The following is a 16,617-nucleotide window of genomic DNA, read 5'->3' on the forward strand; positions in this document are numbered from 1 at the left end:
GCTAATGCCACTGCTGGCTGCCAAAATGGCATGACTAAACTCACCCAGCTTGTTTTTCAAGGTGGTGGGACTACTGAAGTCTGATGCATGTGAGAGGTCCTTGTGGGATGGCTGCGGCTCTAGAGGATGAACCTCCAGCAAACAAATAGTTGCAGCCTGAGCTAAAGCTTTCCAGCTGGTGGTGGAAGAGGCTTGCATCCTCCAGGGACTCAGACGTTGAGGATACTTGTAACACACCAACACTAAAATTAACTTTAACATGAGGGACCCACCTCTGTTGAAGTGAAATTCATCCTCCTACAAAGAAGTCTATGAACTCCTGAAGTCTCAGCAACGCTTTCAAAACAGGGCAAAAAAAATTGAATAACTTAGTACACACCCCCAGTTTCCAAGCCCTCCAAAAAGCACATTCTAAATGCGAGGCAGACACCCAGCAGCGACACAAAGACTTGGGTTTTTATATTAATATTTTGCTAACACGTGTTTTCTAGCTTTTCAAACTTTCCTGAGTCCAGTCCATGAGGCAGCCCTAGTGATGCAATTTTGCTTGTTTTTTGAAATAGGAAAATTGAAGCCTTCACTAGCTAAGTTTAGGCAGTGCCCTAGCTCTTCAGTGAACCCTGGGAATCCATGTTCAGTCTGAGATTTCAGCAGTGTCAGGCCCAGGCCAAAGTCTTCCCCTGCACTTCTTCACACTAGAAATAAGCAATATTATTTGTTTTATAGACTCTAAAACTGTTCTTTGGGGGCTGAAAGGACTTATCCAGTAATGAACAGTATACCAGAAGTAGGCCCATGGCTTGGCTTTCAACGTAAAAATCATTATGGATGGCTCCCAGAAGAGAATTTTAAGTAACTAAAAGACAGCGGAGAGAGAGACACAGCTACATCTTGCCAGGAGTGAATCACAATTTCTTGTTTTTGTGTGTGTACAGCAGCACAAAGTTTGGGTGGTTTGCAGAACACTTGTTCTCATGAGAACAAACTCCTTTTCTGTAACTATCTGGAGTCATTCTGAGTTTAGCAGAATATGCACAAGCCAGTGGAAATGGAAAGGGAAACATCCATAAAAAGCCACAATTAAACATAAATTTTAAAACTGTTGATTTCATTTTAGTTTTTGGACCCAAGCAAGGGGTTGACTTTCTTGCACCTGGAAACTCATATACACACTTGTGGCAGCAAAGCAAGGTATGACAAATGGGCTGAAAATTCATCTTGCCCAACTGTCTTAGGTGCCTTCGTCTGAGCAACACATCCAGTGCCCTTATCAAACCAATGATGACTATGACTCCAGTTTAAGACCCTGCACTCTGTTAACTCCCATTTCCAATAAATGTTTCAACACCTCCAGGCCAGCAAGGATGAAGAGGGAGAGTAAAAAGAAAGTAGAGGGAGTATGATCAGAAAAGACAGGCATGCAACGGAGCTGTTCTCTCTCAAAATAGATTGGGTGATAGGCAGTTTGTGTTTATGTTTATGTTCTTGGGCTAAAATTACAGAATCACAGAATGGTGGGGTTTGGAAGGGCCCTCTGGAGCTCATCCCGTCCCACCCCCTGCTTGAGCAGGCACAGCCAGAGCAGGGGCACAGGGCCGCGTCCAGGCGGGGGGTGAATGTCTCCAGGGAAGGGACCCCACAGCCTCTCTGGGCAGCCTGTGCCCCTGCTCTGGCACCCGCACAGGGAAGGGGTTTGTCCTCATGTTCAGGTGGAGCTTCCCATGTTCCAGCTTGTGCCCGTGGCCCCTTGGCCTGGCATTGGGCACCACTGAAAAGAGCCCGGCCCCATCCTCCTGACACCCACCCTTCAGATATTTATAAGCACTGATGAGATTCCCCCTCAGCCTTCTCTTCTCCAGGCTGAACAGACCCAGGTCTCTCAGCCTTTCCTCACGAGGGAGATGCTCCAGCCCCTGATACCCTTGGCAGCTCCCCCCTGGCCTTGCTCCAGCAGTTCCCTGCCCTTCTTGCACTGGGGGGCCCAGAACTGGCCGCAGTATTCCAGTGTGGCCAGACTACGGCAGAGTAGAGGAGGAGGATAACCTCCCTCACCCTGCTGGCCACACTCCTTTTAACTGAAGGATAATTCCAGAAAGGCACTGAAGAGGAGAATAGTTTCGTCTTCACCAACCGAACACAGATATCTATTCTAGTGATAGGAGCTAAGAGATTTTTATTGCTGATAGGTTATGCATGACTCTGCACCAGTCCAAGGCTCTCCGGTGGTCAAAGCAGATAGTGCATTTTCACATATCATTTGCCTCTTTACATTTTAACCGTTAAGTATTTTGCTGTGGTTTTGCTGTCCAGCAAAGCAAAGTTTGAAGAGCAGGACAGTTTTATCGTACACTGTGGATGACCCTGCTCTAAGCAGCTGAACACAGTGATTCAGAACTGGGAACTCCCAGGTCTCATTCTGCTCAGGCAACAACTTGCATTCTGGTTTTGGGCAACCTTTATTGTCCTGGCCCCTCAGTTTCTCATAGGCAGGGAACATTCTTGTCCACAGTAAAAACAGATTATATCTAATAGTCCAACCTTCATCGTGCTGCCTCCCAACCAGCAAGCACCAGTACACTAGAGAGAATCCCTATACCACACCCTTCAGCACAGTGCAGACATTCCCCAGTTAAACTGACCAAACCTTCACTGCTCTAAATTCGGGAGACATGAGTTCTGACCCCAAAGGCTGTGCGGTCATGCTGCACAGCGCCAGGCCTGAGCTAATGAGCTTTGCCTCTCAGGAGAGCTAATTAGTTCTAGTATACCAGCATGCTGATGCAGCGGTATTGTTTCCAGTCCTAGAACTAGATCAGCTGGGCTGGGCTGTGGGTAGCAATGTGCAATGCTTCAGGCACAGCTTAGTCATGAAGGGCCTTGTGGTATGTGACAAAGGCCATGGTCAATATCTCGCGTGGCAGCTAAAATGAGTTGTTTTTATCTAGAGTTTTACACTCACCTTTGCAGGAAGCACAGAGGAGCTTTATTCATAGGTGAGTTTGCAGTGCAGCAAAGGAGCATCGCAACCTCAGCATCCAGCTTCCACTCCCTTGATCTAGACAACAGACTCCAAATCCTTAGCCACACCTTCTTTTTTTTAAAATTTATTTCTTACTTTCCTTTTCTGTGGAGATTGTGATTTACCTCCAGTGACCAGCTGAGCACACCATGTGTAATTAACTGTCAGTGCAGAGGCCTTAGCTACTTAGTTAAGTGCCTCTGTGCCTCTTCATCTCTATATCTGACATATGTCTTTGAAGACTGAAATTATTTAGTCTTTTGACAATTATGGGCTGATATAGGTGAAATGGTTATGATGTGATACACAAGAAACTGAAAGAGATGATCTGGTGTTGTCTCTGGCCTTGCTCTTGGAGAGCTATGAAGGACAAAATACACAATGGCATGCAAAATCCAGCAATGGCAAGAGGATCTAAAAGAGAGCAAAGCACATCTTCTGCTAAGTTACTAGTGATACGACAAGAGGAAACAGCTTCAAGCTGCATCAGGGGAGGCTTAGATTGGATATTAGAGAAAATTTCTTTACTGCCAGAGTGGTCAGGCATTGGCACAAGCTGCCCAGAGAGGTGGGGGAGTCACCATCCCTGGGGGTATTTAAAAGACGTGTAGACGTGGCACTTCAGGGCATGGTTTAGGAGACATGGTAGTGTTGGGTTGACAGTTGGCTTGATGATCCTAGAGGTCTTTTCCAACCTTAATGACTCTATGATTCTATGAGAAATGGCCACTGTTTAATGCCTGCATAAGGAGGTGAGAGTGAAGTAGGAAACGGGGAGCGGAGGACAGAAAGGACATTTTCTGCATTTCTGAATGTGAAGCAGGAACATGTTCAACATGAAGTACCAGTGGTATGGCTGGAGTAATGTTGTTGGAAGAGAATCATAGAGTCATAGAATCATAGAATCGTTAAGGTTGGAAAAGACCCTTAAGATCATTGAGTCCAACCGCTAACCTATCACTGCCAAGTCCACCACTAAACCATGTCCTCAAGCACCACATCTACCCTTCTTTTAAATACCTACAGGGATGGAGTCTCCCACCTCCCTGGGCAGCCTGTTCCATTGTTTGATTACCCTCTCGGTGAAGAAGTTTTTCCTAATAGCCAACCTAACCTTCCCCTGGCGCAGCTTAAGGCCATTTCCTCTTGTCCTATCACTAGTGACTTGGGAGAAGAGACCAACTCCTGCCTCACTACAACCTCCTTTCAGGTAGTTGTAGAGAGCAATAAGGTCTCCCCTCAGCCTCCTCTTCTCCAGGCTAAACCCCACCAGCTCCCTCAGCCACTCCTCATAAGACTTGTTCTCCAGACCCTTCACCAACTTCATTGCCCTTCTTTGGGCACACTCCAGCACCTCAAGGTCCTTCTTGTAGTGACGGGCCCAAAACTGAACACACTACTTGAGGTGGGGCCTCACCAGTGCCGAGCACAGAGGCACCATCACGGCCCTGCTCCTGCTGGCCACACCAGTGCTGATACAAGACAAATCCAGTATTTTGGGTGCTGCATTTGGACTTGGAGATTCAGGGTCAATCCCTTGTTCTGGTACATCTTCCCACTTGCAGGACCTTTCCATGGATGTTAGCATTGCTTATACTGTCAAGGGAAATAGATTAAGACCTTCACATCATGGTTCAGAGAACATGTATTAACTGCAGGCTGGGTTCATATCTCATGTGCTGCTGAACAGGCTCTGAAAAAATGAGATTCAGGCCTCAATTTATGGCACCTGAACTGAGCTGTCTGATGGGAGCTAGGTGTCTAAGGTCCCACCATAGTAAATTGATTTAGGCTTTTAATACTATCTGAAATGCCCTTGGGTATTTGACACCTCACACAGGACTGCCAGACACGACATAGGGGATGCCTGTGACCATCTGGGGTTTCACCTGGCTAGGCAGGAGTCCTGGAGTTCTTCAAACAACACTAGAGATCTTCATACAAGCAAGTGACTTGAGCCCTGGAGCTCTACATGTAATACCATCAGTGAAGAACAACTCAGTTCATGTTAGATACCCACATTTGGTCAGCTCAGTAATTCTTCCAGCTCTGCTAACTGTAATGACGAGGAAGAGGTTAAGATGGCTAAACACAAGCGCTTACTGTTACCTTAGATGCACATAGGACACAGGACCTACAGGAAGCGAACAAACCCCTGGGGGGACATTTCTGTGCCTTCTCTGGCCTCTGAGCTTACACTTAAACATATTTATGCATTATAGGTAGTGATATGACAAAACTGAAAAAAAAACCATTGTGCTTGTTTGGTAAGAAATAGGGACCTAATCAGAAAGTGGAAATTATCTACTCTTCAGTTTAAAGTAAGTGAAGAAAAGCATTATTTCAAACAACATGGGGGTTTTTTAACATTTGTCAGAAAACTGAAGATTAAACCAAATATTCATAGAAGTCTGAACATAATTCTTAATTTAATCTGAAATTGTATATATATTACTTTTAATGACAGAGCAAAGAGAAGTCCTAACCATGACTGAGGCTCCACACCCAAATGCCAACACAAAGCATCAGAAACTTCCTTCCACAAAACCAAAACCAGGTGGAAGAGGAAGAGATATGGAGCAGAGTTATCTCAACTTCCAGAAGCGGAGCTGCAGTAGGCAGAGAGACTTACCTGGCTTCAAACAAATGAAGAGGAGCCAGCACCAGGTCCCAGAGTATTTCAGATACATACCACACAGTATTCATAGGATCATACAATAATTACTTCTGGAAGGGACCTCAGGAGATTACCTAGTCCAACCTCCTCATCAGAGCAGGAGCAGCTATTAGGTAAAAAGGTTATCACAAGTTTTCTCCTCCAGAGTTCATTGCAAGTTGACTAATATTTTTGCTAGAATTCAGAAGGTTGTTCATGCAATAAGGTTGTAAACTGAGCTGGGATTTAAATGTAACTCAAGTCTGAGACTCAAACAGGCATAGGCTAAAACATCTAGGAGGCACCCACAGCAAATGTTTTGAGAGAGTATCACTGATAGTAGGAATCGCAACAGGAAAATAAAATGGAAGGTGGTATAATTGTGGAAATGCAAAATATGGTCCCTGCACAAAACACAGAGAGGTGGGTCAAGGCATGAGCGCTCTGTGAGCTGCAGTTTTGGGTCTTGCAAATTTTGTGCTCTGGCAATAATGTCCCTGCATATAATTAAGCTTGGATATCAGTATGAGTAACTAAGTATGTGTGTTTGTGTGTATGTGTAAATGGAAAAGAATGACTATTCTGTGCCAAAAATCACACTTTTGTACTGTAGCTAAGATATCAGTGTAACGAGGAACAAATTTGGTGTCCTGCGCACACTAGAATGGACACTAGTGCCAAGGGGCCCATGTTGCAACACAAATACTTATCCTTATGTAAATAGACCCCAGCACCCCGACAGGAATTAAACACCTTTCATTCCTTCCTTACTAGGTAAGATGATAACGTCCTCCCCAGGGCCTGGGATGCTGTGGTTGGATCCACCCCAGCCTTCTTCCACATCGTTCCACGTCTCTGGGTGTGACCATTTCAAGACAGGTTCAGAAGGAACTACAAAATAGGACATACAAAGGCAGAATTATCATTTTCAGTAGCTGGGAGAATTATCATTTCTTTGATAGCCAAGCATCTGTGGCATTAAGATCCTCCTCTTGTCACTGATGAAGCAACACTATCTGCTCTTTGTTATCTTCCGTGCTGAAAGGAAGCTGCCCAATGGGAAAAAAGATCTCTCCCAGGACCACGTTTTCAAAGTTAAAGGGCAGGGAGATAACTGGAAAAAACAGATTCAAATTCTTTGGGACCCATCAAAAGCAAAGCAAATCTTGAGGTTTGTTATACTTAGCTTATGATATACCTTGTGAATATGCTTCACAAACAACTGCTTCATTATTTTTATTTATGCCATGCAAAGCTCTGAGCACTTTGAACACAAAAGTCAGATGAACAAGTGAAAATAAAAGCCAGTCATCTGTGCTTGGATCAAAATGGTGACTAACCCCACCAGAAAGTCCTAACTCTTCTCATGTATTTTTTCTCCCCCAGTGCTGTAGAAAGCAGATTGAATTCCCAGTGTATGGGAATTTCCACAAGTTCCCAAAGTATGAAAGATTTTAAAAAATAAGTGATCAACTCTCAGAAGCTTGTTAGCCCTCAGAAAAACAGGAGTCTTCCCATTGCAAGGGGTAATGAAGACCTGCCTTGGAAAAACAGTTTGACTGAGACACATGGCAACTGCTGCTCATTCCCCAAAGATTTAGTTTTCAGCTCAGTCCAAAAGGAAGCTTCTGAGCCTCAGCATCAGGAAAATACTGGGAGAAATTTAGTTCACAAAATGTAGGTGTTTAACTTGCATGTGTATTTTAGGCAGGTAATGAGCCAGTCTTCATAAATTAATTGCCTAAGTTTGCTCTGCCATCAAGAGAGGAAGGAAAGCCTCCAGGGGGAAATCCTGTACACTAAGTTTAGTAAACCCTAAACTAACGCAGGCAGGGCCTCCCTCTGGAGGCCTCTACAAGCACCTACCTCTGTCCTACCACTGCAAAGGAAATTCTGGCTCTTTTTTTTTTTACCCTGAGGAGGGTTTCATTAGGTATTGAAAATAGAGGGGCAAGCTCATGCCTAATTGTGGGGGGCTAGATCCCACTCGCTAACATTGTGGAGTAGAAAAACCCTCTGTTGCCAGCACAGGGGAACACAGAGAAATTAAACCCAGGTGGGGCTCCTTAAGGCTGGGCCTGTCTTTCCATTACTTGTTTGTTCAGGGGAAACACTCTGAAAAATGTCTTTAAACCCTATTGCCACTCAAATGATCCTTGTTAATACGCAGCAAGGCAGTTATGGAAGTAAGACCATACTTTGGAGGTCTCTCTTGTCTCTGGTGTATATTTTTGTCTGATTCAACATGTAACTGTGCAGTAATGTCAGACTATTACACTAAGATCACTATGGAGCACTAAAATACACTATATTCTTACATTCTGCATGACCTTTCTGATCTGCTGTGGTATTTCTTAACAAAAGTTTATAGTCTTTTATGCTGTGGAATCACACATTTATCATCAGCAATGGTAGATATGATTCAATGAAATGCTTAAATGAATGCCAAGAACCCCTGTTGGGTTGATAGATGTGCAAAATATTGAAGTGAAAAATAGCAATCTATTTCTGAAAAAGTAGTAAAAAAGAAATGGTGTGACTCCCAGACCAAGCCTTTCAGACACAGACTGTCACGCACCTGAGGTAGGTAAATCCACTCCTTCCTTCTCTTTCAGTGTGACCTGAATCAAGTCAGCTCCTGTGACTGAACACAGAATTTTAGGGAGTTACAGCAAGGCCTTACAAATTAACACAAAAAAGTATAATAATAAATCTATTGCGACACGTGATTTTCTGACATTTTGCATTTCTAACAAACAGATTTTTTTTTTTAAAGAACTATAGGGACTAGACATGCTTTCTAAACATTTTTGTCTTTTTTGTACTTTGAGAAAGGATTAAAGAAACACATTTTAATTTACAGATATGGAGGGTCTCAAGACGACTCATTAGAAACAGCTAAAAGAAAACATTCAACAATCAGAAATTCTAGGCTGGAACACAAATCTCATTTATCCCACTATAAATCCACAGCAGTTCCACTAACACAAGCGATATTACACCATTGAATGCATAATGTATTAACTGGCTCAAACAGCGAATTACAGCTTTTGTTTTGTAGTTTGGTTTTGATTTCTTTTTCCCCCCAAAATCTGGTATCTGAAAGAGATGCTTTAATTAGTCAGACTTTATAGACTGAAGACAGGGACCCTGTGTTCTCTACTGTGAAAAGAGGTCAGAAGCAATTATCACAGTTGTAACCTTTGTGCCAGTATATTGTCAGCAGGAGAAGGGCCAGGATAATGCAAATCAAACTAAGAGGAGCAGGAGAAAACTGCTTCAGACCCAGCGAAAAGGCTTCCTCCGTTTCACCTCCAGCAGCATATAAAGGCACTTCCTTTCAGTCACCAGACTGGAACAACCACAGGTTAAAATAGAAACACTCTGACAAACAGATAAATCTCCTGTCCACTGCTCAACCCCTTATGGTGACCCTAAAATGTCATTGGAAGATTTTTTTGGGTGTAGAAGAATTGTATAAATGAAGCCATTGTCAGAACTTTCCTCAGTTCCAGAACACACCAGGAACTTTCCTACGTGCGTATAAACCCACCGATGGGATTTCATGCCATATTGTAATTTACTTATTTTATCTTTAAACAAGTCTCTGTACTTTTAAATTGTGAAAACCGTCCTTCCCTACCTCCCTCCTTTTCTCCCAGTGCAACTGAGCAAATTTAAAATAACTGAGGTTCATTAATTTTAAGTGTTCAATAAATTAGTATGAATAATCAAAAAACTTGATTCTTTCTGATAATTACTATTTGATGTCAGTTGAAAGCGCTCGATTGAGTTAGCAGCATATGCTCCTATGCCAAATGAGGCTTCCATAATTAAATAGAAACTGATTCCATGAGGTTTTTCTCATGTCTGATTAATTAGTAATCAGGTGCCTCAGCCCTGTTCTTCAGTGACACCTCCTCTCCCAATGGTAACTGTGATCTGATCCACATATCAGTCAAGCCAACCTGCCCTAAATCATCACACAGAGCTCAAACTGAACAGTGTCATGTCTTTGGGTGGCCACAAGGTGAACCTTTGAGGAGAAGAATGACATGAAGATGCTCATTTAAAGTCTTTGACTTTATGAGTTCATGTGGCTTTTAGAGTCTTCTATGAGTATTTTTATGGTTATGGTCACCTTTCTTCTCTTCTCACTTGCAGCAGGGCAAATCAGGAGTTAAAGGTGTTACATTAGCCTTAGGAAAAGTGAGAGGACCAAGCCCTGACACTATACTTTTTTTCAATAAATGTGTTTTGTCAGATTTGTTGGGGTATTTTTGCTTAATTTTACAGGCACTACAGTGCAATCATGTAATTAAGGGTGTTTGTACTGTTCAGAGAAAAGCTGTTCTAATTAAATCCCCCGGGGACATAAAACTTGATCAATATGCTATATAGACCTCATAAAGGGGTTCAATCCCCTTACGCTGTGAAGGAAAGAACCATCAAGACTTGATGCAGTACAGTCATGTCCAGAGTCACGGCAAAGATAAAAGCTTCTCATATTTGAAGTGTCATCCAACCACAGAGCATGACAATTCAAACCACTATAAGTCATTTATACCCTCCATATGCGTGCAGGAATCGCGGGCTGAACTCTCCACAGCCCTGCAACTCGCAGAATTGTTTATGCTGATGGGGTGTAAAGTGCAATGGTTGTGAATCAGTAGTATTTTTGTTGCCATTTCCCACAAATACTCCTAAAAACTGATGAAAACAGGAGAGATACAGGCCTTAGGAATTATCAAGACTACAGTGACATAGTCCTTCTGGCTGCTTTGTTTTGCTGCCGAGTATGTTATCGTTGTTTTTGTCCAGGACAGGAAGAGATATAGGCAATGCAGACAAAAGACGTCATTAGTAAACATTGAATTAAGGTGACTCTTCACAAAATGTAGTTATAAGGCTCCGGGGTTTAGTTGTATAAAACCTTTATAAGGCTCATCAATTTTCTGTCTTATTACAGTTCTTCCTGGATGTTTGGGCTGTGAATCATAAATATAGGCCTTCTTGACGATACTCCCTGTAACTTTCTTCTGGTTCAGGGCTCCTTGAGTGAACATGAAGGAGGAGCAACTTAGTCTTTTATCAGCTTTGCAGTGGTGGGGAATTTTGCCTGTGGATATTAGGAAGGCTGAAACTAGGATAAATGGCTCCAATAGCCTGACTTACAAATAACAAGCAACTCCATGCTATTTAACATCAATTGGGCTAACATACATCACAGGAAAATCAAAACTTTTAGACAGCACAATCAACAACACAGCGAGACACACCTCTAGAAACAGGAGAACCTGGGATAGGATATTTTGTCATCCCCTACCAGGTTCTATTGCAAGAGGTATCCAAAAGTACGGTTTCATGGGGACACTGCAGTGAGGAGAGATACGGGGGAAAAAAATGATTCGGGCTAATGGACACAGATTCTTGCTTATGGCAGATTAATATTTACGGAGGCAGTGGTGAAGGCATGAAATTCCTCCTGCAGAGATTGCAGAGTCCTTGACCAGACCATACCTGATAGGATTATAAAGGCATTTAATCATCTTCTGTAACTGCTACATTCCCTGGTCTCTCTGCTGCCATGCCAGGTCAGAAGAACGGGAGCTCATCCACCAGAAGGCTGATTTTTCTCTTTGTGCCCATTACAAAGGGCACCTCTTTGCTAAGAACTGACATTTAATTTCACAGAGGCCACTGAGGAGCCCACATCTGGTCAACTGACCTTCTGAAACAACTGATAAAGGGTGAGTATTATCTAGCTGGAAGACTCATGCCTGAACAGCTAGTCCTCTGTAACAAATTAACTCCATTCTTTAGGTCTTTCACCTAGGATCCTCCTCTACCCCTGAGCAATAAGGCTGCAGAAAATATCTTTGTTTATTTATTTTCTGTATTTTAATATTAGAAACAAATATTCTTAAGGGCCTGTTTTTTCTCCTATGCAAAGCAATTACAAAAACCCACAGAGTGTAATGGAAGTGAAATCATTCTTTAGGAATTTAGAAAAGACAATAAGTATAATTAAATTATTTTTTTGAAGAGCTATGGAAACTGTAAACCTGCTTCTGACACAGCAGTAATGCGAGGTTGGGCCTCAGGCCCTCTTAACAACTCACACATGAGTAGCTTAAGCTAAGTCAGCAGGATGACCTATCTCCATAGAAGTTATGTCTACTGAAAAATGTATTTGGGGTAAATAAAAAGTTTGATAATCCTTTCAGTGATGTTTTCTATGTTTGTGTCAAGCGCTTCAATCTGAGAAGAAAGACAGGAGAAATCTGGAGATGGAGCAAGCCAACACTTTGTTTCATTACAAAAGAAAATGGTTTAAACGCTTGAAAAGTGAACAAAAAGGAAACACCACCTCTGGTTTTCAGCCAGTTCCAGTATTACCCAGAGACCTTAACCAAGGAGCAGTACCACACTGTGGCACCATATGCTCGTATTTGTAACAGACTTTAAAAGCTCATGATGTTATTATTGTAATTTACACAGGATATTTCTCCTAAAAATATCCCAGATGTCCCAGTGTGACTTTTTTCCACCTCCCTTGTAACAGTAAGTTTTTCTGATTCAACATGGTCACGTCATGTTAGGTCCACTCTCCTGAAACGCGGCTGAGCCACAACCCATCAATGTCTCAGCAATTCAGTGCCCATTTCAGTGCCCATCAGTGACCTTTGAGGAACACTTCTCTCAAAACATGGGGTGCCCCAGAGAAAATCAGGATGATGCTATGAAGATGAATAATGTCAGAGCAAAGCTGCCAATGTAGAAATGACTGGCACAGGATGCCCCGAGCTTCCTCGCCTCCCCCTCACCCGGCATCCAGCAAGGACATGGGATTATCTATACTTCAGTGCTGATTCCTTTAAAATGGTCTGAAAAGATTATTTTCAAAGGGACTCATGGGTTAGTTAACAGGGTTGATGTATGCAGGTAGCAGTGAGTACCTTCATTAACAGGATCATTGCCTAGGTAGCCCACATTGAAGAAAAGCTCTCCATTACAATTATTTCTCCCCATTCAGCGTCCCCTGCACTGTCACGTGCCAAGGTCTAATTTACAAAACTGTGAGTGTGCAAAGCGTCAGGGCAACTTAACTCCTTTAATCCCCTCCATACGGTATATTTTCTTGCCTTCTGTGTTAGACAGACCTCTCTTTCTCCCCCAAAGATAAACAAACATTTGCTCATGACACTGGGCAATTTCTGATGGAAGCAGGGGGGGCAAGGAGAAAGCCTGAACCTGACGCAAACTGCTGGCCAAGGTGGCTTCATTCAGCTGCCTGCTTCGTTTGAATAACAATAGCTTCTCAGTCATGGGGTCTTCCCTCCCCTTCTCTCCCCTTTCCCCCCACCATGCAGGCCTGAGCAAAAGGCTGTGTGAATTCAGAAGCCTGCTTGTGAATGAGCTGGCATCTGATATGTATTTACTGACGTTAATTTTGGATGTAATGCACCCCTGCCACTTCCCCACCGTTTGCCCTAAAAGGCTTTCTGATGGGCACAAAGGCAGAGGGTCAAAAGTAAGTTGACCCCTGCCAGAATGTACAATTATTGGAAAGAGGCGGTACACCAGCAGCTGTCGAAACCCCACCGGCGCGGCGAAGTGCTTCCAAAAGTCGGAGGATGACTAATACGCTCGAGCTCTCCCCTCCGCCCTGCAAGAGCCGGCTACTTTCTGCAGGAAGAATTATGGCCCTCCCGAGCAGCTGCAATAATTGTCTTCCCATTGTCCCCCAGCCCTCCCTCCGCCACCCCCTACAAGTGCCCATTGTCTGCATGGAGTCAAGTGATTATATGCTTGGGCTGATGCTGTTTGCGCCCAGCTGCCTGACTGCTGACACACGAGTACCGAGAGGGGGGACCCGCGTCTGGGAGACGGGACTCCAACATACCAGACCTTTTACATAAGTCAAACAGGAACAAATGACTCTTTATCAGCCCCTTCTCCCTTTGAAGTGGCGGCTGCTTATAGGCCCTTACAGCTTTTCCTCCTTAGCCCGAGCAAACATCCTCCTTTTGATATGCTACATGCTCATTATCTCTGCCCCATTTAATGATTTTTGATTGAAGGGTGGCAGCGCAGTTGCCAAGAGGGTAGTTAAAGAGGCTCCACGCAGTCAGGAAGACAAGAAAGGCTTTCCTTGTGCAGCAGCCTAAATTTGGAGTTTCTTAACAGTGTGTTCTTGTTCTTAGCAGCAGATAAGGGCTGAGCGTGAAATTCTTAATTAAGCAGTAAATAGAGTGGGGTGTCAGCAGATGCAGCCTGTAGCCATGGAGACCAAGTCAGATGAAGGAGGGAGCTGAGGCTCGACGCCGGCCCGGGGCTCGGGCATGACTGACAGCTGAAGAATCCGACAAAGCTTGTAAACGGGATTAATTAGTTGGCTAATTATTTCATATAGTTAAATGTAAATAAAAATAATAATAATAAGAAGAAGAAACAGCTTGCAGAGTTAGGCGGGAACATGTTCTGAAGGCCAGACCTTCAAGCGTTGTCCTCTCTGGATCAGTGTGTGAATTGGTGGGTTTTTAAGGCCAGAAGGGACTATTGTAGCAGCCTTCTCTGACCTCCTACAGAGCGTGAATCTCGCCTCATGAAGTTTCTAATAGCTTCTTGTAGAGCTGGAGCATATTTCTCTGAAAAGACAGCCAAGCATCATCTAAGGACCCTGAGTGATGGAAAGTCCACCACATGCCATGAGTGTGCTCTGATGGCTAATTATCCTCACCCTCTCATCCCGCACAGTGGAGATTAGGAGCGAAATTAAATGGCACACCAGGACTAGGAATCCACTCGCTTTTTTTCAGACTTTTACCCTACCAACAACATTAGATATTAGATACCCAACACTGAATTACTGATCTTACTGCTATAAAAGTCCTTGCTGAAAATGTTCACAGCATTAACTCTACATGTTAGGTGTTTTCATAAATTTCCTCTTGTGTACACTGAATGATTGTTTCTCTCTGTATTAAAATGAGAAACAACAACAAGCTTTTCATATGATAAAAATCAAGATGAAAGGAAGATAAAAGAAGGACAAGAAAGTATCTATGATGCAAAAGTGGCGTATGCTGGCCAGATCATTTTGTTCCACTCTTTCCAAAACTGTCATCTCTGTTATTTTCAACAGTAGTAAGAGGCTAAAATATAGGTGTCATCTTCTGAGCTTTCCCACGTTGTCCTACCTATGAAAGTGCAATTCAGGATATGCAAATGCAAAACCAGTTGACTTTTATATCTGAAAGAACAAACTTACATTGTTATTAAACTGAAATAATAAAAACTTATTTCTTCTTTCAGTAGATACCTGGCATGATCTTAGGCGAGACTTAGACTCAACAGCTAGGTTATACTAGCCAATCTATATCTAAACAGGGCCAGGAACTAAGAGCTGGACCCCAATAATCTACATGGCTACACAATAATCTACATGGCTACATTGCTAGCCAAGTTCCTGGCACAGCTTTGGCCCAGACCAGTGGACTTTCCCATGTGGTGACCATTGCGGTTTGGGAGTTAGCGCAGGACAAGGATCCTTCCTAATTTGAAGCCTGGGTGCATCCAGCCTGTTTTAAGAGATAAAATGTTAAAGAATACGGACACAAGCTGTGCAATGCCAGCTGGACACAGGACCAGAGATGGATGCAGCAAGCATGGTCTTCGGGCTAAGGTTAAGGTATGGGCTTCCTGATTTCTCCTCAAATGTACACTGGATGATTTTCATTGCTGTCAGACTAAACTCAGTGGATTGCCTGACCTCATTCCAGCCATGTTTTCCTCCCCACAGTCCCACTGATTGTTCTAGTTGCTCATTCCTAAGCAGATCCTACACGAGAAAGCCATTTGCATGCCATGTCATCAGTGCAAACCACGAGAAATTCATTAAAACTAACAGATTAGATCTGTGACAAAATTTCCTGTTACTGTGAAAATCAGCATCTTTATACTTTAGCTTCCCTGCATGACAGTCATGAAGGATAAGCTATGGTTCTCAAAGGCACTGAAATGTTTTTTTGGTTCCTGGTTCTACTACTATTACTAATGGCAACAATCATTACTTTCCCTTTACATGTAGAACTTAGACCCTAATAAAAGCATTGCTTGAGGACGGGAAATGCAGGAAATGTCCCAAATTCAAAAGATGAGAGACACTTGAATAAATATCAGTAAATACCTGAATTCCTTTTTAAAAATTACCACCTAGTTTCATGATCTATTGTACAAAGCCAACGTATTCAAGTGTAAATGTCTAGGACGTCTTTGGAAATTTACAGTTATAGGAAAAAATCTCACCCAGTAATCCTATTGCCTTCAGTGTGCTCAGCCTAGGTAGACTGCACATGATTTATTAATGATACATGTGATATGGGACCAGCTGACAACAGAGATCATTAGTGGAATTTAATGCCTTTTCCTCTCCAATACACCAATCCGAATTCAACTGATGTCACATCACCCACTGTTTATGATACATTCCTTTTGTTGATAGACCAGGCATCAGATAGATCAGATAGAGATGGACCTGATGTGCATGCATTTACCTATTTGATTGATCTTTTTGAAGGACCTCTCACTTATTGAAAGGCCATTGAAAGATGGCCTTGTGTCTAAGGTCTTTTGTAGTTTCGTGGTTTAAATTAAAAAGACATCAGCCGGTCACCACTCTTAAACAAAAAAGTAAATTGGATCGCTCATATTGCACTTACCCAAATAGGTTAGCTTCCTCAGTCTGCTGTCAAGATACCAGTCACAGCTCCTATGACGTCCATATGAAGGCAGCGATTGGAGTGGCTGTCCCGTCCCTGTCCCACAGGACACCACAACCTCAGGATGGACAGGAAGATCCTTGTGTTCCACCAGTAAGTAATTCCCAGTTGTGAAGTTGCTAAATGTCACTGAATACTAGAGAAGAGGGAACCAAAAT

At 43.0% G+C, this 16,617-nt stretch overlaps 1 protein-coding gene across 9 annotated transcripts in view; it reads right to left on the minus strand.

Moving 5' to 3' along the window:
- The window catches only part of PKHD1 (PKHD1 ciliary IPT domain containing fibrocystin/polyductin), a 277,474-nt gene that overhangs the window by 110,267 nt on the left and 150,590 nt on the right, over positions 1 to 16,617 (minus strand). For all 9 annotated transcript variants that reach the window (XM_064448230.1, XM_064448231.1, XM_064448232.1 and 6 more), the window contains 3 exons: positions 16,400 to 16,595; positions 8,254 to 8,319; positions 6,447 to 6,566 (listed from right to left, as the gene is read on the minus strand). In XM_064448230.1, coding sequence (XP_064304300.1) covers positions 6,447 to 6,566; positions 8,254 to 8,319; positions 16,400 to 16,595 — 382 coding nt within the window. The remainder of the gene's footprint in view (positions 1 to 6,446; positions 6,567 to 8,253; positions 8,320 to 16,399; positions 16,596 to 16,617) is intronic.

This window comes from Phalacrocorax carbo, chromosome 3, assembly GCF_963921805.1.
Source record: "Phalacrocorax carbo chromosome 3, bPhaCar2.1, whole genome shotgun sequence".
NCBI lineage: Eukaryota > Metazoa > Chordata > Aves > Suliformes > Phalacrocoracidae > Phalacrocorax > Phalacrocorax carbo.